Source organism: Bombina bombina, chromosome 11, assembly GCF_027579735.1.
Source record: "Bombina bombina isolate aBomBom1 chromosome 11, aBomBom1.pri, whole genome shotgun sequence".
NCBI lineage: Eukaryota > Metazoa > Chordata > Amphibia > Anura > Bombinatoridae > Bombina > Bombina bombina.
Genome location: NC_069509.1, coordinates 18058049 through 18084733, shown reverse-complemented (window position 1 = coordinate 18084733; position 26685 = coordinate 18058049). Strand labels below are relative to the sequence as shown.

Sequence of the window (26685 nt, the reverse complement as noted above, 5' to 3'; positions counted from 1 at the left end):
GTCAGTGTAATTACTTTAGTGTGTATCAGTGTTTGTGTGTAGTTATCTGTACACGTGCCTCAGTATGTGTGTGTGTTTGTACATATGTCAGTGTAATTACTTTAGTGTGTATCAGTGTTTGTGTGTAGTTATCTGTACAAGTGCCTCAGTATGTGTGTGTGTTTGTACTTATGTCAGTGTAATTACTGTAGTGTGTATCAGTGTTTGTGTGTAGTTATCTGTACACGTGCCTCAGTATGTGTGTGTGTTTGTATATGTCAGTGTAATTACTGTAGTGTGTATCAGTGTTATTGTGTGTAGTCATATGTACACGTGCCTCAGTATGTGTGTGTGTTTGTACATATGTCAGTGTAATTACTGTAGTGTGTATCAGTGTTTGTGTGTAGTTATCTGTACACGTGCCTCAGTATGTGTGTGTGTTTGTACTTATGTCAGTGTAATTACTTTAGTGTATATCAGTGTTTGTGTGTAGTTATCTGTACACGTGCCTCAGTATGTATGTGTGTTTGTACATATGTCAGTGTAATTACTGTAGTGTGTATCAGTGTTATTGTGTGTAGTTATATGTACACGTGCCTCAGTATGTGTGTTTGTACATATGTCAGTGTAATTACTGTTTAATGTATCAGTGTTTGTGTGTAGTTATCTGTACACGTGCCTCAGTATGTGTGTTTGTACATATGTCAGTGTAATTACTGTAGTGTGTATCAGTGTTATTGTGTGTAGTTATCTGTACACGTGCCTCAGTATGTGTGTGTGTTTGTACATATGTCAGTGTAATTACTGTAGTGTGTATCAGTGTTTGTGTGTAGTTATCTGTACACGTGCCTCAGTATGTGTGTTTGTACATATGTCAGTGTAATTACTGTAGTGTGTATCAGTGTTTGTGTGTAGTTATCTGTACATGTGCCTCAGTATGTGTGTTTGTACATATGTCAGTGTAATTACTGTAGTGTGTATCAGTGTTTGTGTGTAGTTATCTGTACACGTGCCTCAGTATGTATGTGTGTTTGTACATATGTCAATGTAATTACTGTAGTGTGTATCAGTGTTTGTGTGTAGTTATCTGTACACGTGCCTCAGTATGTGTGTTTGTACATATGTCAGTGTAATTACTGTAGTGTGTATCGGTGTTATTGTGTGTAGTTATCTGTACACGTGCCTCAGTATGTGTGTGTGTTTGTACATATGTCAATGTAATTACTGTAGTGTGTATCAGTGTTTGTGTGTAGTTATCTGTACACGTGCCTTAGTATGTGTGTGTGTTTGTACATATGTCAGTGTAATTACTGTAGTGTGTATCAGTGTTTGTGTGTAGTTATCTGTACACGTGCCTCAGTATGTGTGTGTGTTTGTACATATGTCAGTGTAATTACTGTAGTGTGTATCACTGTGTGTGTGTAGTTATATGTACACGTGCCTCAGTATGTGTGTGTGTTTGTACATATGTCAGTGTAATTACTGTAGTGTGTATCAGTGTTTGTGTGTAGTTATCTGTACACGTGCCTCAGTATGTGTGTGTGTTTGTACATATGTCAGTGTAATTACTGTAGTGTGTATCAGTGTTTGTGTGTAGTTATCTGTACACGTGCCTCAGTATGTGTGTGTGTTTGTACATATGTCAGTGTAATTACTGTAGTGTGTATCAGTGTTATTGTGTGTAGTTATCTGTACACGTGCCTCAGTATGTGTGTGTGTTTGTACATATGTCAGTGTAATTACTGTAGTGTGTATCAGTGTTTGTGTGTAGTTATCTGTACACGTGCCTCAGTATGTGTGTGTGTTTGTACATATGTCAGTGTAATTACTGTAGTGTGTATCAGTGTTTGTGTGTAGTTATCTGTACACGTGCCTCAGTATGTGTGTGTGTTTGTACATATGTCAGTGTAATTACTGTAGTGTGTATCAGTGTTTGTGTGTAGTTATCTGTACACGTGCCTCAGTATTTGTGTATTTGTACAAATGTCAGTGTAATTACTGTAGTGTGTATCAGTGTTATTGTGTGTAGTTATCTGTACACGTGCCTCAGTATTTGTGTGTTTGTACAAATGTCAGTGTAATTACTGTAGTGTGTATCAGTGTTTGTGTGTAGTTATCTGTACACGTGCCTCAGTTTCTGTGTGTGTTTGTACATATATCAGTGTAATTACTGTAGTGTGTATTAGTGTTTGTGTGTAGTTATCTGTACACGTGCCTCAGTATGTCTGTGTGTTTGTACATATGTCAGTGTAATTACTGTAGTGTGTATCAGTGTTTGTGTGTAGTTATCTGTACACGTGCATCAGTATGTGTGTGTGTTTGTACATATGTCAGTGTAATTACTGTAGTGTGTATCAGTGTTTGTGTGTAGTTATCTGTACACGTGCCTCAGTATGTGTGTGTGTTTGTACATATGTCAGTGTAATTACTGTAGTGTGTATCAGTGTTTGTGTGTAGTTATCTGTACAGGTGCCTCAGTATGTGTGTTTGTACATATGTCAGTGTAATTACTGTAGTGTGTATCGGTGTTATTGTGTGTAGTTATATGTACACGTGCCTCAGTATGTGTGTGTGTTTGTACATATGTCAGTGTAATTACTGTAGTGTGTTTCAGTGTTATTGTGTGTAGTTATCTGTACACGTGCCTCAGTATGTGTGTGTGAGTGGTTGTACATATGTCAGTGTAATTACTGTAGTGTGTATCAGTGTTTGTGTGTAGTTATCTGTACACGTGCCTCAGTATGTATGTGTGTTTGTACATATGTCAGTGTAATTACTGTAGTGTGTATCAGTGTTTGTGTGTAGTTATCTGTACACGTGCCTCAGTATGTGTGTTTGTACATATGTCAGTGTAATTACTGTAGTGTGTATCGGTGTTATTGTGTGTAGTTATATGTACACGTGCCTCAGTATGTGTGTGTGTTTGTACATATGTCAGTGTAATTACTGTAGTGTGTTTCAGTGATTGTGTGTAGTTATCTGTACACGTGCCTCAGTATGTGTGTGTGTTTGTACATATGTCAGTGTAATTACTGTAGTGTGTATCAGTGTTATTGTGTGTAGTTATCTGTACACGTGCCTCAGTATTTGTGTATTTGTACAAATGTCAGTGTAATTACTGTAGTGTGTATCAGTGTTATTGTGTGTAGTTATCTGTACACGTGCCTCAGTATTTGTGTATTTGTACAAATGTCAGTGTAATTACTGTAGTGTGTATCAGTGTTTGTGTGTAGTTATCTGTACACTTGCCTCAGTTTCTGCGTGTGTTTGTACATATATCAGTGTAATTACTGTAGTGTGTATTAGTGTTTGTGTGTAGTTATCTGTACACGTGCCTCAGTATGTCTGTGTGTTTGTACATATGTCAGTGTAATTACTGTAGTGTGTATCAGTGTTTGTGTGTAGTTATCTGTACACCTGCATCAGTATGTGTGTGTGTTTGTACATATGTCAGTGTAATTACTGTAGTGTGTATCAGTGTTTGTGTGTAGTTATCTGTACACGTGCCTCAGTATGTGTGTGTGTTTGTACATATGTCAGTGTAATTACTGTAGTGTGTATCAGTGTTTGTGTGTAGTTATCTGTACACGTGCCTCAGTATGTGTGTGTGTTTGTACATATGTCAATGTAATTACTGTAGTGTGTATCAGTGTTTGTGTGTAGTTATATGTACACGTGCCTCAGTATGTGTGTATTTGTACATATGTCAGTGTAATTAATGTAGTGTGTATCAGTGTTTGTGTGTAGTTATCTGTACACGTGCATCAGTATGTGTGTGTGTGTTTGTACCTATGTCAGTGTAATTACTGTAGTGTGTATCAGTGTTATTGTGTGTAGTTATCTGTACACGTGCCTCAGTATGTGTGTGTGTTTGTACATATGTCAGTGTAATTACTGTAGTGTGTATCAGTGTTTGTGTGTAGTTATCTGTACACGTGCCTCAGTATGTGTGTGTGTTTGTACATATGTCAGTGTAATTACTGTAGTGTGTATCAGTGTTTGTGTGTAGTTATCTGTACACGTGCCTCAGTATGTGTGTGTGTTTGTACATATGTCAGTGTAATTACTGTAGTGTGTATCAGTGTTTGTGTGTAGTTATCTGTACACGTGCCTCAGTATGTGTGTGTGTTTGTACATATGTCAGTGTAATTACTGTAGTGTGTATCAGTGTTTGTGTGTAGTTATCTGTACACGTGCCTCAGTATTTGTGTATTTGTACAAATGTCAGTGTAATTACTGTAGTGTGTATCAGTGTTATTGTGTGTAGTTATCTGTACACGTGCCTCAGTATTTGTGTATTTGTACATATGTCAGTGTAATTACTGTAGTGTGTATCAGTGTTTGTGTGTAGTTATCTGTACACGTGCCTCAGTTTCTGTGTGTGTTTGTACATATACAGTGTAATTACTGTAGTGTGTATTAGTGTTTGTGTGTAGTTATCTGTACACGTGCCTCAGTATGTGTGTGTGTTTGTACATATGTCAGTGTAATTACTGTAGTGTGTATCAGTGTTTGTGTGTAGTTATCTGTACACGTGCCTCAGTATGTCTGTGTGTTTGTACATATGTCAGTGTAATTACTGTAGTGTGTATCAGTGTTTGTGTGTAGTTATCTGTACACGTGCATCAGTATGTGTGTGTGTTTGTACATATGTCAGTGTAATTACTGTAGTGTGTATCAGTGTTTGTGTGTAGTTATCTGTACACGTGCCTCAGTATGTGTGTGTGTTTGTACATATGTCAGTGTAATTACTGTAGTGTGTATCAGTGTTTGTGTGTAGTTATCTGTACACGTGCCTCAGTATGTGTGTGTGAGTGGTTGTACATATGTCAGTGTAATTACTGTAGTGTGTATCAGTGTTTGTGTGTAGTTATCTGTACACGTGCCTCATTATGTATGTGTGTTTGTACATATGTCAGTGTAATTACTGTAGTGTGTATCAGTGTTTGTGTGTAGTTATCTGTACACGTGCCTCAGTATGTGTGTTTGTACATATGTCAGTGTAATTACTGTAGTGTGTATCGGTGTTATTGTGTGTAGTTATATGTACACGTGCCTCAGTATGTGTGTGTGTTTGTACATATGTCAGTGTAATTACTGTAGTGTGTTTCAGTGTTATTGTGTGTAGTTATCTGTACACGTGCCTCAGTATGTGTGTGTGTTTGTACATATGTCAATGTAATTACTGTAGTGTGTATCAGTGTTTGTGTGTAGTTATCTGTACACGTGCCTCAGTATGTGTGTGTTTGTACATATGTCAGTGTAATTACTGTAGTGTGTATCAGTGTTTGTGTGTAGTTATCTGTACACGTGCCTCAGTATGTGTGTTTGTACATATGTCAGTGTAATTACTGTAGTGTGTATCGGTGTTATTGTGTGTAGTTATCTGTACACGTGCCTCAGTATGTGTGTGTGTTTGTACATATGTCAATGTAATTACTGTAGTGTGTATCAGTGTTTGTGTGTAGTTATCTGTACACGTGCCTCAGTATGTGTGTGTGTTTGTACATATGTCAGTGTAATTACTGTAGTGTGTATCAGTGTTTGTGTGTAGTTATCTGTACACGTGCCTCAGTATGTGTGTGTGTTTGTACATATGTCAGTGTAATTACTGTAGTGTGTATCAGTGTTTGTGTGTAGTTATATGTACACGTGCCTCAGTATGTGTGTGTGTTTGTACATATGTCAGTGTAATTACTGTAGTGTGTATCAGTGTTTGTGTGTAGTTATCTGTACACGTGCCTCAGTATGTGTGTGTGTTTGTACATATGTCAGTGTAATTACTGTAGTGTGTATCAGTGTTTGTGTGTAGTTATCTGTACACGTGCCTCAGTATGTGTGTGTGTTTGTACATATGTCAGTGTAATTACTGTAGTGTGTATCAGTGTTATTGTGTGTAGTTATTTGTACACGTGCCTCAGTATTTGTGTATTTGTACAAATGTCAGTGTAATTACTGTAGTGTGTATCAGTGTTATTGTGTGTAGTTATCTGTACACGTGCCTCAGTATTTGTGTATTTGTACAAATGTCAGTGTAATTACTGTAGTGTGTATCAGTGTTTGTGTGTAGTTATCTGTACACGTGCCTCAGTTTCTGTGTGTGTTTGTACATATATCAGTGTAATTACTGTAGTGTGTATTAGTGTTTGTGTGTAGTTATCTGTACACGTGCCTCAGTATGTCTGTGTGTTTGTACATATGTCAGTGTAATTACTGTAGTGTGTATCAGTGTTTGTGTGTAGTTATCTGTACACGTGCATCAGTATGTGTGTGTGTTTGTACATATGTCAGTGTAATTACTGTAGTGTGTATCAGTGTTTGTGTGTAGTTATCTGTACACGTGCCTCAGTATGTGTGTGTGTTTGTACATATGTCAGTGTAATTACTGTAGTGTGTATCAGTGTTTGTGTGTAGTTATATGTACACGTGCCTCAGTATTTGTGTATTTGTACAAATGTCAGTGTAATTACTGTAGTGTGTATCAGTGTTTGTGTGTAGTTATCTGTACACGTGCCTCAGTTTCTGTGTGTGTTTGTACATATATCAGTGTAATTACTGTAGTGTGTATCAGTGTTTGTGTGTAGTTATCTGTACACGTGCCTCAGTATGTGTGTGTGTTTGTACATATGTCAGTGTAATTACTGTAGTGTGTATCAGTGTTTGTGTGTAGTTATCTGTACACGTGCCTCAGTATGTGTGTGTGTTTGTACATATGTCAGTGTAATTACTGTAGTGTGTATCAGTGTTTGTGTGTAGTTATCTGTACATGTGCCTCAGTATGTGTGTGTGTTTGTACATATGTCAGTGTAATTACTGTAGTGTGTATCGGTGTTATTGTGTGTAGTTATATGTACACGTGCCTCAGTATGTGTGTGTTTGTACATATGTCAGTGTAATTACTGTAGTGTGTATCAGTGTTTGTGTGTAGTTATCTGTACACGTGCCTCAGTATGTGTGTGTTTGTACATATGTCAGTGTAATTACTGTAGTGTGTATCAGTGTTTGTGTGTAGTTATCTGTAAACGTGCCTCAGTATGTGTGTTTGTACATATGTCAGTGTAATTACTGTAGTGTGTATCAGTGTTTGTGTGTAGTTATCTGTACACGTGCCTCAGTATGTGTGTGTGTTTGTACATATGTCAGTGTAATTACTGTAGTGTGTATCAGTGTTATTGTGTGTAGTTATCTGTACACGTGCCTCAGTATGTGTGTGTGTGTTTGTACATATGTCAGTGTAATTACTGTAGTGTGTATCAGTGTTATTGTGTGTAGTTATCTGTACACGTGCCTCAGTATGTGTGTTTGTACATATGTCAATGTAATTACTGTAGTGTGTATCAGTGTTATTGAGTGTAGTTATATGTACACGTGCCTCAGTATGTGTGTTTGTACATATGTCAATGTAATTACTGTAGTGTGTATCAGTGTTATTGAGTGTAGTTATCTGTACACGTGCCTCAGTATGTGTGTTTGTACATATGTCAATGTAATTACTGTAGTGTGTATTAGTGTTATTGTGTGTAGTTATATGTACACGTGCCTCAGTATGTGTGTTTGTACATATGTCAGTGTAATTACTGTAGTGTGTATCGGTGTTATTGTGTGTAGTTATCTGTACACGTGCCTCAGTATGTGTGTGTTTGTACATATGTCAGTGTAATTACTGTAGTGTGTATCAGTGTTATTGTGTGTAGTTATCTGTACACGTGCCTCAGTATGTGTGTGTGTTTGTACATATGTCAGTGTAATTACTGTAGTGTGTATCAGTGTTTGTGTGTAGTTATATGTACACGTGCCTCAGTATGTGTGTGTGTTTGTACATATGTCAGTGTAATTACTGTAGTGTGTATTAGTGTTTGTGTGTAGTTATATGTACATGTGCCTCAGTATGTGTGTGTGTTTGTACATATGTCAGTGTAATTACTCTAGTGTGTATCATCAGTGTTTGTGTAGTTATCTTTACACGTACCTCAGTATGTGTGTGTGTTTGTACATATGTCAGTGTAATTACTCTAGTGTGTATCAGTGTTTGTGTGTAGTTATCTGTACACGTGCCTCAGTATGTGTGTTTGTACATATGTCAGTGTAATTACTGTATTGTGTATCAGTGTTATTGTGTGTAGTTATATGTACACGTGCCTCAGTATGTGTGTGTTTGTACATATGTCAGTGTAATTACTGTAGTGTGTATCAGTGTTTGTGTGTAGTTATCTGTACACGTGCCTCAGTATGTGTGTGTGTTTGTACATATGTCAGTGTAATTACTGTAGTGTGTATCAGTGTTTGTGTGTAGTTATATGTACACGTGCCTCAGTATGTGTGTGTTTGTACATATGTCAGTGTAATTACTGTAGTGTGTATCAGTGTTTGTGTAGTTATCTTTACACGTACCTCAGTATGTGTGTGTGTTTGTACATTTGTCAGTGTAATTACTGTAGTGTGTATCAGTTTGAGTCTGCAAATTACAACTAAAGATTGCACATTGATCAAATGAGATATATATAGTTATAACACAGCTTTGTTTTTTTAGTTTTTTTATTCTCCTTCACTAATACTGTAACAAATTAAATAATAATGACGTGTCCTGTTTGGGGTCATACATGTAAATGGTCTTAGTGACCTGTGAGCCAATCAGCACTCAATAGTAATAATAATAATAGCATAATAATTATAAATAAATTATAGAGAGTAATGCGAGAGGTGAAATGCGTTGTTCATTATAACGACTGATAAGTTTAATTCCTTAAGTCCTGTCCCAGCTGTACAGCTGAGTTATGTGAGTATATTGTAGACAGAGCATCCAACCAAACTGATGAACCTGATGGCGTAAAGGACCTGGGAGATGGGGAATTAGTTCCTCTCTTTGTCTGGGCGGTGCGTGACTTCTTTCTCAAGGTGGAAATGAACGGCCGGTCTGTTTCTGAAGATGACTACTTGGAAGAATCTCTGAAGAGTATCACACGTATGTGTCATAACAACCTTTTTGTTTCAATTAACTAATTAGAGTATTAACAAAATCTGTACACTTTGGGCGAGATTGTGGTGCGACAACAGTGGTGCGCCAACTATTACGCATGAGCAGTAAGGGGTTTATTTTGGTTCATTGTACTTAAGAAGAAGCGCGTGTATTACAAGTTGAAAATAAAATCGTTTGCTTGAGCCCAATTGAACTTAACGTGCATTGGGATAGCGTTGCTTCAGAGCCCTGGTTAACTGTTACGTGATACAAAAAAAGTGGCACAAAACACATCAAAAATACTTTTAACATAAAGTTACACTCATAATAAAACCATATAATAAAAAATTGCATAAAAAAGTTATAAGGGCTTATAGATATGAGGTCTCAGTTGTCAATAAAAAAGACATGCACAGGGCTTTCAAACAGAGATGCATACATACACTTGTCTAAATATGCACTTTTATATATATATATATATATATATATATATATTTATATATATGTTTATATGTGTATATATATGTATTTTTTCTGTGTATATATATATATCTATATATATATATATATATGTGTGTTTATATGTGTATTCATATGTATTTATATGTGTATATACAGTATATGTGTTTATATGTGTATACATATGTATTTATATGTGTATATATGTGTTTATATGTGTATATATATATATATATGTGTGTGTTTATATGTGTATTCATATGTATTTATATGTGTATATATATGTGTTTATGTGTATACATATGTATTTATATGTGTATATATATATATGTGTGTTTATATGTGTATACATATGTATTTATATGTGTATATATGTGTTTATATGTGTATATATATTTATGTATATATATATATATATATATATATGTGTGTGTTTATATGTGTATTCATATGTATTTATATGTGTATATATATGTGTTTATGTGTATACATATGTATTTATATGTGTATATATATATATATATATATGTGTTTATATCTGTATACATATGTATTTATATGTGTATATATGTGTTTATATGTGTATATATATGTATTTATATGTGGATATATATATGTGTTTATATGTGTATATATATATATGTGTGTTTATATGTGTGTATAAATATATATGTTTATATGTGTATATATATATATGTGTTTATATGTGTATATATATATATATATATATATATATATATATATATATATATATATATATATATATCTCTTTATATGTGTGTATATATATATATATATATATATATATATATATATTTATATGTGTATATATATTGTATATGTGTTTATATGTGTATATATATATATGTGTGTTTATATGTGTGTATATATATATATATATATATGTTTATATGTGTGTATATATATATATATATATATATATATATATATATGTTTATATGTGTATATATATATGTGTGTTTATATGTGTGTATATATATGTGTTTATATGTGTATATATATGCATTTATATGTGTGTATATATATGCATTTATATGTGTATATATATTGTATATGTGTTTATATGTGAATATATATGTGTGTTTATATGTGTATGTATATATATATATGTGTGTTTATATGTGTATATATAAGTGCATTGGAACCCTTTGCAGTCAATTAGATAAAAACATGTAAAATCATATTTAATGCAATATTCATATGACTGTAAATATTTCACATTCCAGTGTTATTCACATAGGGGAATATGTTCTAAGTATTTTTAAATAGATATTCCTGTATATATCAGTATATGTGTAATGGACTGGACCTTGTCAGGAAATGTAAGAACTTACCTTATAAATTAATAAATTATGTTTTCTATCATATAGGTGGCGAGAGTCCACAAGCTAGTTACTGATGGGATATAATATACAAGATGTGGAAGTCCACGAGTAACTATAGAGGGAGATATAAAATAAAAATAGCTATTTCCGCTGAGAAATTAAATCCAAAAAAATATTGTTTTCTTAAAAATTAAAAAAAATTAAATCATAGGCACTAGAATCAAACTGAAACAGCTTCCTGAAGAGCCTTTCTACCAAAAGCTGCTTCTGAAAAAGCAAAAACATCAAAATGGTAAAATTTAGTAAGGGTATGCAAAGAAGACCAAGGGGCATATTTATCTAGCTCCGTATGGAGCTTGATGCCACGTGTTTGAAGGCTCGCCGGAAAAAGAGGTTATGAAGCAGTGGCCTAAAGACCGCTGCTCCATAACTTGTCCGCCTGCTCTGAGGCTGCGCACAGAAATCAACCCGATTGGGTTCATTGACATCTCCTGCTACCGGCCGATTGCCCGCAAATCTGCAGGGGGCGGCATTGCACCAGCAGTTCACTAGAACTGCTGGTGCAATGATAAATGCCGACAGCGTATGCTATCGGCATTTATCGATGTGCGGCGATGTGCAGCGGACATGATACGCTACTTTGTATCATGTCCGCTCACACATTAATAAATATACCCCCAAGTGGCTGCTTTGCAGTTTTGATAAACTGAAGCTTCATTATTGAAAGCACAAGATGTGGCAACTGATCTTGTAGAATGAGCTGTTGTTCTCTGAGGCGGAGCTTTTCCGCCTCCAAATAAGCTTTATGAATCAGAAGTTCCAATCAAGATGCCAAAGAAATGGCAGAGGCTTTCTGACCTTTTCCGGAACCAGAAAAAATAACAAATAGAGGCATTTTTATGATTGTGCAACCGTACACGTTCCGATATAGCGGATCATGTCCGCTTCACATTGATAAATGTTGACAGCATATGCTCTCGGTATTTATCATTGCACCAGCAGTTCTTGTGAATGCAATGCTGCCCCCTGCAGATTCAAAGCCATGCGGCCGCTAGCAGGGGGTGTCAATCAACCCGATCGTATTTGAGCGGGTTGATTTCTGGGGATTTCTGTCCGCCGCCTCAGAGTAGGAGGACAGGTTATGGAGCAGCAGTCTTTAGACCACTGCTTCATAACTTCTGTTTCCGGAGAGCCTGAAGGCTCACCAGAAACATGGGGCATCAACCCAACTCGTGCGGAGCTTGATAAATATGCCCCATAGACTAGAAGTCTTTATGAAATATTTAGTAGCATCAATATAATATTTCAAAGCTCTTACCACATCCAAAGAATGTAAAGATCTTTCAAGAGTATTCTTAGGGTTAGGACACAGGGAAGGGAACAATAATTTCCCTATTAATGTTGTCAGAATTCACAACTTTAGGCAAACATTTAAACAAAGTCTGCAAGACAGCTTTATCTTGATGTAAAATCAGATACGGAGACTCGCAAGAGAGAGCAGACAATTCAGAAACTCTTCTAGCAGAAGAGATAGCCAAGATAAATAACACTTTCCAAGAAAGTAGTTTAATGTCCAAAGAATGCGTAGGCTCAAAAGGAGGAGCCTGCAATGTCTTTAATACCAAATTTAGACTCCAAGGAGAAGAGATAGATTTAACAACAGGTTTGATATGAGTCAAAGCATGTACAAAACAGTGAACATCAGGAAGATTAGCAATCTTTCTGTGAAATAAAACAGAAAGAGCAGAGATTTGTCCTTTCAAAGTATTGGCAGACAAACCTTTATCCAAACCATCCTGAAGAAACTGAAGAATTCTAGGAATTCTAAAAGAATGCCAAAAATATTAATGAGTGGAACACCATGAAATATAGGTTTTCCAAACCTTGTGATTTATTTTCCTTGAAATGGCTTACAAGTCTGTATCATAGTGTTAAACTTAGTCAGAGAAACTAAGAGGACTAAGATTTCTATTTACATGCCTTCAAATTTAGAGATTTGAGATTCAGACGGAAAAATGGGCCTTTGAGACAGAAGGTCTGGTCTTAGAGGAAGTGACCAAGGTTGGCAACTGGACATTCAGACAAAGTCTGCATACCAGAACCTGTGAGGCCATGCTGGTGCTATCAGAAACACAAAAGATTGTGCCATTATGATCTTTTGAGATCACTCTTGGAAGTAGAACCAGTGGTGGAAAAATGTAAGCAGGTTGGTAAAACCATGGAACCGCTAGAATCCATCAATTACACCTGAGGATCCCTGGACCTGGAGAGGTTTCTTGTTTAGAAGAGAGGCCATCAGATCTATGTATGGAATACCCCACACCTGCACAATCTGATAGAACACATCTGGATGAAGAAACCACTCCCCCGGGTGTAGAGTTTGACGGCTGAGAATATCCGCTTCCCAATTGTCTACACCTGGTATATGAATCTCAGTGATTAGACAAGAGTTGGATTCTGCTCAAGAAAGTATTAGAGATACTTATTTCATTGCTAGGGGACTGCAAGTCCCCCCTTTATGATTGAGATATGCCACTGTTGTGACATTGTCTGTTTGAAACCGAATATACGATTCTCTCTTTAATAGAGGCCAAGCCAGAAGAGCTCTGAAAATAGCAAAGAGTTCTAATATTGATTGATAACCTCGCCTCTTGAGAATTTCATACTCCTTGTGCTGTCAGAGACCCCCAGACAGCTCCCCAACCTGTGAGACTTGCATCTGTTGTGTTCACAGTCCAGGTAGGATGAACAAAGGAGGCCCCTTTAGCAATGTGTTGGGATTTAAGTTTATCAACTGTGATATCTGAGTATAATCCCTGCACCACTGGTGCAACATGCAAAGCTGTAGAGGTCTCATATGAAAAGAAGCAAAAGGTCCTGCAATCATGAGACCTAAAACTTCCATGCACATAGCCACTGAAGGGAATTATAGAGACTGAAGGTTTAGACAAGTTCAAACCAATCTCAATAATCTCTTTTCTGTTAGGGATAGAGTCATGAACACTGAATCTGGAAACCTAAAACGGTGACCTTTGTCTGAGGAATCAAGATACTCTTTGGTAAATTGATCTTCCAACAATGTCTTTGAAGAAATAACAGAAGTTGTTTCGTGTGAGATTCTGTTAAATGAAAATATTGAGCTAGTCCCAAGATATTGTCCAAATAAGGAAACATTGCAATACCCTGCTCTCTGATTACAGATAGGAGGGCACCTAGAACTTTTGAGAATATTGTCTCTTACAAGTTTTATATCATTGTTTAATTTAAAAGAATTGTACCCATGGACAGTGCTGCGGAATATGTTGGCGCTTCATAAATAAAGTATAAGAAAAATAATAATAAAATGTATTTACTGTAAATATTTCACATTCTAATGTTCTGCACATAGCAGAATATGTTTTAAGTATTTCTAAATTGATATTCTTATATATATATATATATATATATATATATATATATATATATATACCTATGCTATATATAATCATCTCTATATATATATATATATATATATATATATATTGTACCAAAATACAATATATATATATATATATATATATGTGTATTTATGAATAAATAGAACATTTTCTGCTATGTGCAGAATATTGGAATGTGAAATATTCCTATTTACATGTCAGGTTGGCACACCTGAGAATATACAATCTGGTTTGCGTGCAAGTTGGGTGTTAGTTTTTTCCACTTTTTTTTCTCTATTGACTTCTATGGGGTAATATGTTATGGCACACACAACATTGTAAGTTAGGCTTTTTGCGCACGTCCGGTAAGTGTGATGACTTTTTACTTTCAACTCGATAAAAAGTTTACTTCTAATGCAATTAACTCTAGAACAGGAGCATTAATTAGTGCCTAAAATATTTTATTATTCAGACTACTCTGTGAACCGCAGGAGATTCACGTCAGTACAGCAAATTAGATATATTAGTTTTTTAATCTGCTGTTCTTATATAACATACCTGAGTCTCAGATACAAACAAATATATACATAAGAACAACAAAAACCTCATGTCATCTGATTCCAGCAGTCATATCATTCTAAGCCCACACCCCAGGCAGATTTTTACAATGTGGGTCACACTCGTGGGACAGTTCTACCGTGGAACAGAAGGTCGAAAACTGGGACTGTCCCAGGAAAATCTGTATATTTGGCATATATGCTTTATCAAAGCAGCAAGAAATATTTGTTATAGTCATTTAGTTGCCCTTGATTGCTATTGTCTATCCCAGATCTAAGAGTAAAGCTGTATATTGATCATTAAAAAGACAGGTACCCAGATAGATAAGTTAATATCTCAGTGTGTTACTTATCTGTCTTGTTCCTTTCTATGTAGCTGTAAAAAGCATGAAGACAGAACAGAAGAACAATAAAAGAGAGACACTCAGGAAGCGATTCCCTAAAAGAAAATGTTTCCTTTTTGAGAATCCCTTTAAGAAAGAATCGGATGCAATGGAGCAAGGTTTACAGAAAAAGCTTCAGCCGGGGTTTGTAGCGAAGACGAGATCCTTCTGTCAATTCATATTCGAGAACTCAGAGGCTAAAACGCTGAGCGGAGGTCATGTCTTAACAGGAGTCCGTGAGTCATTAGATAGTTTGTTATATTAAATAAATAAAATAAAATAACCTGGAATCTATGTTGATTTAAAGTATTGATGAAGACTTGGTCGGTCTGTGATTCCGTGCACCAGAACTGTGAGTTTGCTGTTTTACACTGTTTTTGATGAACTCAAAGAGCATCACTAGACTGGACACAGCCATGGAATATCTGCTGTATACTGATGTTACCTACACAAACAGTGTCACATGTACGTGTGTGGTTGGGAACTTATACCCTTGGTTTCTGAGGATATTTGGTCACATTAGCAGTTATCCTAAGTATTCATTTGGAACACATTTTGTCATGTAAGATCTGGGTTTGTACTTATGATTTTAATGGCAGATTGGCTTCTATAAGTTCCAGCAGCCCACAGACGTTAGGTGCTGTTTATTCAGTTCTAGAGACAGTGTACATTAACCACAGTGCCCCCTTCTATTATGAAGAGAATACAGATGGGGAATCCAAACTTGGGAATTTAAGGTTGGGGACTCTCTCGACAATGGATCTGTGGAAGTTGGTGGCAGGGCACAGTGTGACCATATTGTGTGACTTCAGTTTTATGACTAAAGCATAGGTAGTTTTATGCATTGTTACAAATTTCTCAAGCTGTACCACAAATATTATAGAGATCACACATGTTGTGTTGTGTGTGTTTGTACATGTTTGCAAATGCACGTGTGTTTTGTATGTGTGTGTTAGTGTGTGCATGTGTGTGTCATTGTCTGCAAGTGTTTGTATGTGTGTGTAGTGTTTACATGTGTATGTATGTCTGTGTCAGTGTGTGCATGTGGGTTAGTGTCTGCAAGTGTTTTGTATGTGTGTGTGTGTAGTATGTGCATGTGTGTGTATGTCTGTGTCAGTGTGTGCATCAGTGTTTGCAAGCGTTTTGTCTATGTGTGTCAGTGTGTGCATGTGTGTATGGGGCATATGTATCAAGCTCCGAATGGAGCTTGATGCCCCGTGTTTCTGGCGAGCCTAAACAGCAGTTATAAAGCAGCGGTCACAAAGACCGCTGCTCCATAACCTGTCCGCCTGCTCTGAGCAGGCGGACAGACATCGCCGGAAATCAACCCGATCGAGTACCATCGGGTTGATTGACACCTCCCTGCTGGCGGCCGACAGACCATGATAACTAGAGGCCTATATGTCTGTGTCAGTGTGTGCATGTGTGTATGTGTGTCATCTGTGTGTGCATGTGTTTTGTAAATGTGTGCATGTCTGTGTCAGTGTATGTAATTGTGTGTCAGTGTGTGCATGTGTGTATGTGTGTCATCTGTGTGTGCATGTGTTTTGTAAATGTGTGCATGTCTGTGTCAGTGTATGTAATTGTGTGTCAGTGTGTGCATGTGTTTTGAATATGTCTGTATGTCTCTATGTCTGTATTAGTGTGTGCTTGTGTTTTGTATATGTGTCTGTATGTCTGTATTAGTGTGTGCATGTGTTTTGTATATGTGTGTTAGTGTGTGCTTGTGTTTTGCATATGTGTGTGCATGTCTGTGTCAGTGTGTGTATATGTGTGTTAGTGTGTGCATGTGTTTTGTGTATGTGTGTTAGTGTGTGCATGTGTGTGTGTATGTCTGTGTCAGTGTGTGCTTGTGTGTGTATGTGTGCGTCTTTATGTGCATGTGTTTTGTATGTGTGTGCATGTGCGTGCATGTGCATGTTTATTTTGCTATGTAGTGTTCTTTATGTGTTGGCTCATATATTGCAATGTAAGGTCTAAAAATAAATTCCAAAGATTTTGTGTGATTTCTCTCCATGCAGGCAAGTTTTTTATCATCAGGTCCTGAGCGTGTCTGTGTGTGTGTGTTAATGCATGTGTGTGTCTGTTTCTGTGAGTGTGTCAATGCATGTGTGTGTCTGTATGTGTCAATGCATGTGTGTGTCTGTGTGTGTCAATGCATGTCTGTGTCTGTTTGTGTGTCAATGCATGTTTGTGTGTATCAATGCATGTGCGTGTCTGTGTGTCAATGCATGAGTGTATCAATGCATGTGTGTGTCTGTGTTTGTGCCAATGCATGTGTGTCTGTGTGTGTCAATGCATGTGTGTGTGTCAATGCATGTGTGTATCTGTGTGTGTGTCAATGCATGTGTGTGTCTGTCTGTGTGTGTCAATGCATGTGTGTGCCTGTTTATGTTTATGTGTATTAGTGCATGTGTGTGTCTGTTAGTTTGTGTCAATGCATGTGTGTGTATCAATTCATGTGTGTACCTATATGTGTGTGTGTGTGTGTGTCAAAGCATGTGTGTGTCTGTTTTTGTGTGTCAATGCATGTGTGTGTGTCTATGCATGTGTGTGTGTAGGTGTGCTAATGCATATGTGTATGTCAATGCATGTGTGTGTATATCAGTGCATTTGTGTGTCTATTTGTGTGTGTCAATGCATGTGTGTGTCTATTTGTGTGTGTCAATGCATGTGTGTCTGTTTGTTTGTCAATGCATGTGTGTGTCTGTTTATGTGTGTCAATGCATGTGTATATGTGTGTGTGTCAATGCATGTGTGTGTATGTCAATGCATGTGTGTGTCTGTGTGTGTGTGTCAATGCATATGTGTGTCTGTTTGTGTGTATCAATGCATGTGTGTGTCTGTGTGTCAATGCATGTGTGTGTCTGTGTGTATCAAAGCATGTGTGTGTCTGTGTGTGTGTGGGTCAATGCATGTGTGTGTCTGTGTGTGTGGGTCAATGCATGTGTGTGTCTGTTTGTGTGTATCAATGCATGTGTGTACACAAATACCCATGTAGAGTCTGTATCGCAATATCCCAGAGCTTTGTTCAGTGCCGGACTGGGGGAAAAAAGCAGCCCTGGAAAATATGAAGACTACCAGCCCTATTTTCTGTTGAGTCAGTAGAATGCACATGCCCCATTTTTACTAAAGGGGATTACTTGGATACTCATTCCCCAATATGTTTTTCAGAATTAAATTATATTACATTGTATTAAATAAAAGTGCCAGATTGTAGTGATATAGACACAATACAACCCAATTGCATCCATTTATCACCCCTTTAAATTGTAGCTTTCCAGCCCCAGCTGCTGCTGCCCACCGGGAAATCTCCTGGTAGACCCATCCGGCCCTGGCTCTGTTCTTTAGAAGTCTAAATAATGAACATCATCTGGGTACATCTGTGTTCACCCTCTTATGTATATGACTTATAGTACCAGTATATGGGGCACAGTTGTCTGCTGTACCTCCACAGTAATTGCCATCATAGCCACTTAGGGGCCCATTCTACTCCATTAGATTTTCTTCTCTCCTGCTACAAATGTAAGCCCTTTCCAAACAGTTTGAAAACCCCATGATAACCCATATCTGACAAGTTTTTCAAATACTCTTGTGGCGCCTGACAAGGGGACGGTTTAACACCAGGATTCATCCCGACAGGAAACCTTTTTTCTACCACCCTTTTCACTGATTGTTTTGACCAGAATTGGTTTAAATCCCTTCTTCTCCTATTTCAAGCCCATTTCTTCGCTGCTCACACATACTCACGTGTTAGTAACCCATATCCTGCAGTCTCATGCATTAAGTGTCATCCTTGGTGTTAAAATAGTGACGCTATAAAGAAAAATTCCAGGGGGGTTCCCCCCGCCTACCCCTCTAGACACCCAGATGTACACAGTGATATTTTATCATTATGACATAAGGCATTGTTATGTATTCCATGTGAAAAAACATCCTTAGTTTATGAGCTGAAAGGGACCCTAAACACCTTTTGTTTTCATGTAATTATTTTTTTTTTTAATCATTTTTTTTTAGTTTTAAACGTTATTTTTATCTAGCCTCTGCTCAATTATCTTTTATTGTGAATGTTACCACTAAACCACCGCCTACTGAATGCGGTGCTAGCCGCCATGTTGTAACGCACGTTGTATGGTTTTAACATACAGACTCGATGCACATACAAAGAAATTAACATCTTTGCCGCTTCTATGAAGCTAGTTCTCATTAACTTTGTGAACGAGCTTCATAGATTTAGTTGTTTTACAGGCAGCCGATTTCACTGAATGCTGACAGCTCTGTGAGACGACCGGCTTGTCAGTGATTGTTAGCCAGGGTTTTGTGTTTTTTTTATTCATAATGTTTTTTAATTTTTTAAAATGCAAATCCTTTTTGTTTTTATTATAGGTGTTCCATTTTTTTTTTCCAAAAACCGGAAGTCTGCTTATTGCTGTGAGCGTGCACACATATAGACATTGTGCTCACAGCATAACTAAAAAACTACTGCTGCTATAAAGTTTGCAGCTATTACCTTCACTGCTAAAGCATATCTTTTGAACCGGCCTCAGGGATCCCCCAACACGCTGTTACAGCTCAGCTCAGCGACTGCTGTCTCATAAATATATTCTGTTATCTTCAACCCTTTGAAAATAGGGTCCGATCTAAACAAACTCTGAAAGACATAGGAAAGAAAAAAATGTATGGCTTGAGCTGGACTCCGGGAGCTTGGATAGGAAGGGGAGGGGTAGAAAGGTGACACAGCTTAGTGTTGAAGATAACAGAATATATTTATGAGACAGCAGTCGCTGAGCTGAGCTGTAACAGCGTGTTGGAGGATCCCTGAGGCCGGTTCAAAAGATATGCTTTAGCAGTGAAGGTAATAGCTGCAAACTTTATAGCAGCAGTAGTTTTTTAGTTATGCTGTGAGCGCGATGTCTATATGTGTGCACGCTCACAGCAATAAGCAGACTTCCGGTTTTGGCAACATCACTTTCACCCATATCTGCACAGAGCGGTCAGAAAGTCACATAAATGTAAAAAAAAATAAAAAAAAATAGAACACCTATAATAAAAAAAAAGGGATTTGCATTTTAAAAACTGAAAAAAAACATTATGAATAAAAAAACACAAAACCCTAATGACAAGTGTTTAACGTCCCTTTAATCTAGCAATGAAGCCTTCTAAGAACTAATAAATGTTCTCTTAGTATTGTTCTGTTTTACTCTTATTTACAGTTCTTGGACATCTGGTGGACTCTTATATCAGAGTTGTAACCAGTCACAATGTTTCTGTTTTGGAAAATGAAATGAATAACATCTTCATAGAACACAATAAATCTACTTTGCAATCAGCTATTAATGTGTATCTAGAGGAGATGAAATCAAAGTTTGTGGACAGTAAAAAGGAATTTCAGCATTTGCATGAAATCTCCAAAGAAAAGGCTCTCCGGCTTTATAAAGAGAATCCGTTCACCTCCAAGGAGACCAGTGGGACTGATGAGCTTCTTAAGGTACCTGCTAGAGATTCAAATGAAACTTTCATGATTTATATAGAGCATATTTATATAGGCTCAGAAGTGTTCACGTAACATGAGCGCGCTGTTGACATATAGTGCTCCAGATACATGCACGCCCTTGAGCATACCTCGGTATGCTCTCATGGAAAGGAGACACATTTCAATAAAGGGTACCAAGAGAAATAGACAATAGCATTAAAGTGAATATAAAAATGTATTCTCTATCCGATCTGTGAACATTTCATTTTCAGGTTCTTGTCCCTTTAATGATCCCTGTAAAATGAGGAAGTGGATCACAGCTCAAGTGTTATTTTCCACAGCTAATTAGACGATTTATAACTGAACCACAATATTCTTTACATACAGTCAAAGAGGCCTATTTATTAAATGTCTGTCGGACCTGATCTGACAGTGCGGATCAGGTCGGACAGACATCGCTAAATGCGGAGAGCAATACGCTCTCCGTATTCAGCATTGCACCAGCAGCTCTTGTGAGATGCTGGTGCAACGCTGCCCCCTGCAGACTCGCGGCCAATGGGCCGCCAGCAGGGGGTGTCAATCAACCTGATCGTACTCAATCAGGTTGAATTCCGGCGATTCCTGTCCGCCTCATCAGAGCAGGCGGACAGGGTTATGGAGCAGCGGTCTTTAGACCGCTGCTCCATAACTTGTGCTTCTGGCGAGTCTGAAGACTCTCCAGAAACACGGGGCCTCAAGCTTAGGAGCTTGATAGATGGGCCCCAGAGAGTTAATATTCTGGATACTTATGTTATCAAATATAAACATTTTACAGATTTCAAATGAAATATTCCTTTTTGTATGTTATGAAGTGGGGTGATGTATCAGACATTGAGCTACGTGTGTCTCTTTTATCAACCTCATCTAAAGAATGAGATCAAAATAAAAAAGCTTTTATTAATAATCGTTTTAAAAGGCTTAAATGATCTGATCGGTGTTCTTCAGCAATGCTCCTCTGTATTATATAGTTATACATTTCAGCTATAATAATAGCGACTGCTAATAAATAACATCCAGGAGAAAACGTTTTATATCTTTTTTTAGACAATTAAAAACCATGGAGATGAGATTTGGAAGGACCGTGAAGCTTCTTCCCATAAGAAATGTAAAGATCTTATCAGATGTTTGTCTGAAGAACTGACAAAAGCGATAGAAGAAAAAAAGTACCATGTTGCTGGAGGACATAAAAAATTTGTCCAAGACAAAGAGGATCTAATAAAGAAATACAACATGAAACCTCAGAAAGGTGTAAAGGTATGAGATAGGGAATTATTATAATGTAATGCTAGATTCAGCATCACTATAACCATACGTATAATAAAGACTTTATTAGGAGCAAATGTGTAGAAGGCCCTAACAAGAGTTGCAGTCTTGTAAATCACATTATATGAAAGTGGCCTACAGAATATCTGGGCTTGTTGGCTTACATGCTAAGGGGGTTGAAGGGGATGACAGAAGAGATGAGGAACTGTGGAAAGAAAAGGCTACTGTATATTGTATACTGTATATATACTGTATACAGTCATGGCCAAAAATATTGGCACTCCTGCATTTATGTCAGATAATGCACCACTTTGCCCAGAAAATTGTTGCAGCTACAAATGTTTAGGCATTCTCATGTTTATTGATTTTGTTTTTATTGGTATGACACAGAAAAGTGAAGACAAAAAAAGCCAAATCTGACACATTCCAGGCAAAACTCCAAAAATGGACTGGACAAAATTATTACCACCCTCAATTTAATAGTTGATAGCACACCCCTTGGAAAAAATAACGGAAATCAATCGCTTCCTGTAACCATCAATGAGTTTCTTACACCTCTCTACTGGAATTTTGGACAACTCTTCTTTCGCCAACTGCTCCAGGTCTCTCGGATTGGAAGGGTTCCTTTTCCCAACTGCTGTTTTGAGATCTCTCCACAGGTGCTCTATGGGATTGAGATCTGGAATCATTGCTGGCCAGTTCAGTACTCTCCAGTGCTTTGTCTTACACTATTTCTATGTGCTTTTTGATGTGTGCTTTGGGTCATTGTCCTTCTGTAAGACCTCTGACGGAGAGCCAATTTTTGGACACTGGGCCCTACATTGCACCACATAATTCTTTGATAGTCTTCAGATTTCATAATGCCATGCACAGCAACCCCAAAACATCAGTGAACCTCCAACATGTTTGACTGTAGGGACTGTATTCTTTTCTTTAAAAGTCTTGTTTCTTTTTCTGAAAACATTAGAATGATGGGCTTTACCAAAAAGCTGTAATTTTGTTTCATCTGTCCACAGCACATTCTCCCAAAAGGATTTTGGCTTCCTCAGGTAAGTTTTGGCAAATTCCAATCTGGCTTTTTTATGTTTCTGTATCGGCAGTGGGGTCCTTCTGGGTCTCATACCATAGTGTCCCTTTTCATTCAGATGGCGATGTATAGTGCGAGCTGACACATTTGTACCATGTGCCTGAAGATCAGCTTGAATTTGTCTGGAAGTTGATCGAGGTTCTTTATCCACCATTCGAACAATCCTTTGTTGCAATCTTTGATTCATTTTTCTCTTTCGTCCATTTTCCATGGAGATTAGCTACAGTGCCATGGGCTGAAAACTTCTTGACAATGTTGCTCACAGTGGACACAGGAACATTAAGAACTATAGAGATGCTCTCAAACTTCCGGCTGGGGACGGAGTGAATAGGTAACTTGCAGATAGCTGCCGTCTGCTATGCTTCTCTATTTTGGGAACAAAGTTATTCTCCAGCCTACTGAAGCACACCTTGACCCAATCTAACTAGTTAGGTCCGGTGCAGGCTTTGGATCCCGGAAGTGGAAGTTTTAACAAGGCATAACATTGCTTTTTTGCTAAAGCACTCCTTTCAGTTCCCTCGCTCATGGGGTGAACATTTGTTGTGTTTAAAGGCTTAAAAAACCGTGTTAACCATACCTACTATTGAAAGTGCAGCTACTCTAAGCCTGGTAAGCAAGTCTGAAATTGCGCTTGACCGTATGACTGTGCGGCTACTACAGAAGAAGAATAAGCCGGCAGACAGCGTGGCCCTTACATGGATTTATAAGATACACATCCAACCGGTGGACTGACTCCATGGTATTTGCTCTCTCTATATCTACACAGGACCCGGGGATTGTGATAAACAAGAATCCGGGTCGGACCAACAGCTCGCAAACGGAGGGATGGGCAAATCCCACAGCCCTCCGTAAAGCTAAGCCCTCTTCGCTTGAGTGATCAGCTTCTCCCTGCAGGATGGAGACGGATACAACGCTAAATCCTTGTTTTCCAAAAAGAAGGCATGTGCCCGGCATCGGAGGTCTGAGCCAATCATATTACGCCATGCAAACACACCTCTTGATGTTTGCAGCGTGGCCTGGATGGCTGTTAGCTGTGGCGGCAGCGCTTTGTCTTTGACAGATCTATCTCCCGGCTGCTGGACATAAGATCTAACCAGCGATTCCTGACAATCCCGCAGTCCAGACCAAACTGTGCCGTAAGTTTACCTCATGCGAGGTTTAATTAATCATTGACTGTGTTGATATCATTTTGGCTGCCTGCCGACTACAGGAGAAACACAGCATCCAAGCGGTAGCTGAATATTCTCTCGGCCTCAGTACCTGGAGTTGGGCACTGTATCTCTGGGACGACTGTTGGCCATATGGCGGGCAATTCACCCTGGGGAAAGTACTATATATATGGAGCATAGCCCTATGTATCCTGATGTTATTGGGTCTCAGTGTCCTGAGAAACTGTAAAGTGTTTTGTAAAACATACATGCTTATATGGACATAGCCCGCTATACAGGCAGGGTCACTTTAAAAACCTGGACTTGTTCGGTGTATACATTTGTTGAGTCTGCACACCATTTAACAATTGTACTGTTAACAATAAGCCCTGGTCTTAATCCCTAAACTCTTTTTGTCTTTTGTATGGAGAAGGAAGAGGGCATATAATCAATATAAATGCTTTATTGGTAGAATTTAAAAGGATATAAGTGACTACTAATTCATTTGTTAAGATTTAGATATACTTTGGTTATTCTGTTCAGATTTCTGCCCCTAGTGAACTGTGTACTGAAAGTATTAAAATACTGCTTTAAGACCTATAGTTGTCAGTCTAGGGCTAGCTATTAAATTTAAACTTCCCTTATCAAGGTTCTGCTAGGAGGAACCCTAATTGTCAACCACACCACATTAAGAATATTGCATACTTTTGCTTTCTTCACTGTGTTTGTCAATAAAGATATCTACGTATTAGGTGGTTACAACCTCCTAATTAGGCACCCACTTAGTGCACTTGATATACTGGGTATAAGCAAGGCCCAGTTTTGCCTACACATATAAAAGTGTATTGTACTGTATTGTATTTTGGTTGTATTCAGCCCATATTTAAGGTTTTTGCATGTTTTTTTTCACACTGTTTGCTTTGTTCCACACACACAATTCACAAGTCCCTAGTCACCTAGCGGCGACAACTTCAGCTTCGGCTGATTCTGCTGGTATTTTCTCTTTTTTTTTATATCAGCTTAGACACCATAACTCACAGGTATTCACAGAAGTGAATGGACAGGTTTATCTCCCACCAGAAGGTTCCTCTCCCATTATGCCCCCTAAATATAAGAACAAGAAAGGTAATACTAAAAACTCAGAGGCAGCCCTTGATACTTCTCAAGAACGAGGGGCATCCAACATCTGCTTTAATGACATGTCAGAATTGGCCTCTGAAGTTGCCAAAATGATTGCACCTCATTTAGATATAATCAAACAAGAAATTAAATCAGAGATATCTAATCTGACATGTGAAATTAGACAATTCACGACTAGAATGGAGGAGGTGGAGACAAGGGTGTCTGACTTAAAGGACAAACTAAACTCAAGGCAAGGCCATTTCTTTATTGCAATCTCGGATTGAAGACCTCGAAGATCAGTCAAGGCGAAATAATTTGAGGGTTATTGGCCTCCCTGAATCTGTAGAGTTTCAAGATCAGTTGATCTTTGCCTCTGTCACTCTACCTCAGTCACTCTTGATCCCACCCCCCACTCCTTTTTTGATAGAAAGGGCCCATAGAATTGGGCAGCTCAGAGAGAATAACAGTGATTCTAAACCAAGACCCATTATTTTTAAATTTGTTAAAGTGCCAGTAAACCTAAAAAATAATGTTATATAATTCTGCATATAGTGCAGAATTATATAACATTATATTAGTGCTAGTTTTTTATTACATAATATATCCTGTATTCTTTATAAAAAGAAGAGGGTTTTCAGGAGCGAGCTGCATTGAATGTAATGGCGTGGTTGGGCCGGGCTGTGACTAGACAGCTGGCCCGATGCACTCTGAGGGAAAACCAGACCCACTCAGTAGAGCACAGAGGGCGGGTCTGGAAAACCCTTTTCTTTTTATAAAGAATACCGGATATATTATGTAATAAAAAACTAGCACTAATATAATGTTATATAATTCTGCACTATATGCAGAATTATATAACATTATTTTTTAGGTTTACTGGCACTTTAATTACCAAGACAAACTGTTATACCTGAAATACCATAGGAAACGTATTGCCCTTCATATTGATACTCACAAGATTTAGATTTTCCAAGACTTTTCTTCCGAGACCCTTACTAAAAGAAGAGAAATGTCTCCCTTTTTCTCTAAATTTATGAAAGCAGAGTGTAGCGTCAGACTGGTCTACCCAGCTAAACTCTTAGTAGCTAAGGCAGGAATTTCATACACATGAAATAATACCAATGAAGCTATTTCTCTGTGCAAAGAGATGGGAATACCATAATTATGTTCTATACACCGTGAGCTATTGATTGTTTAGTTCAAAGAATGGAGTTTGTTTTAATGTATTTTTTGGTATTTAGATTTTGTACACAGGACTGGGACTCAGTTTTATATTTAGTTTTTTCCCAGGTGTGCCTGTGTTTATATTTTCTTTTCTTCCTCTAATGCTACCTCACAAAATATCAATGTTTGGTATTAGCTCCTTAGGTCAAATTTTAAAGAATATAAAATGTATTGTTGAGTTCCAATCGTATCTGTAGAATTATAGTTTAAGGTGTATTACACATTCATTTATG

At 37.6% G+C, this 26685-nt stretch overlaps 1 protein-coding gene across 2 annotated transcripts in view; it reads left to right on the top strand.

Annotated features, from left to right (window-relative positions):
- Window positions 1–26685, top strand: part of LOC128642519 (guanylate-binding protein 3) — a 73726-nt gene that overhangs the window by 24774 nt on the left and 22267 nt on the right. For both annotated transcript variants that reach the window (XM_053695300.1, XM_053695301.1), the window contains 4 exons: window positions 8739–8941; window positions 15090–15332; window positions 20310–20584; window positions 21653–21862. In XM_053695300.1, the coding sequence (XP_053551275.1) occupies window positions 8739–8941; window positions 15090–15332; window positions 20310–20584; window positions 21653–21862 (931 nt within the window). The remainder of the gene's footprint in view (window positions 1–8738; window positions 8942–15089; window positions 15333–20309; window positions 20585–21652; window positions 21863–26685) is intronic.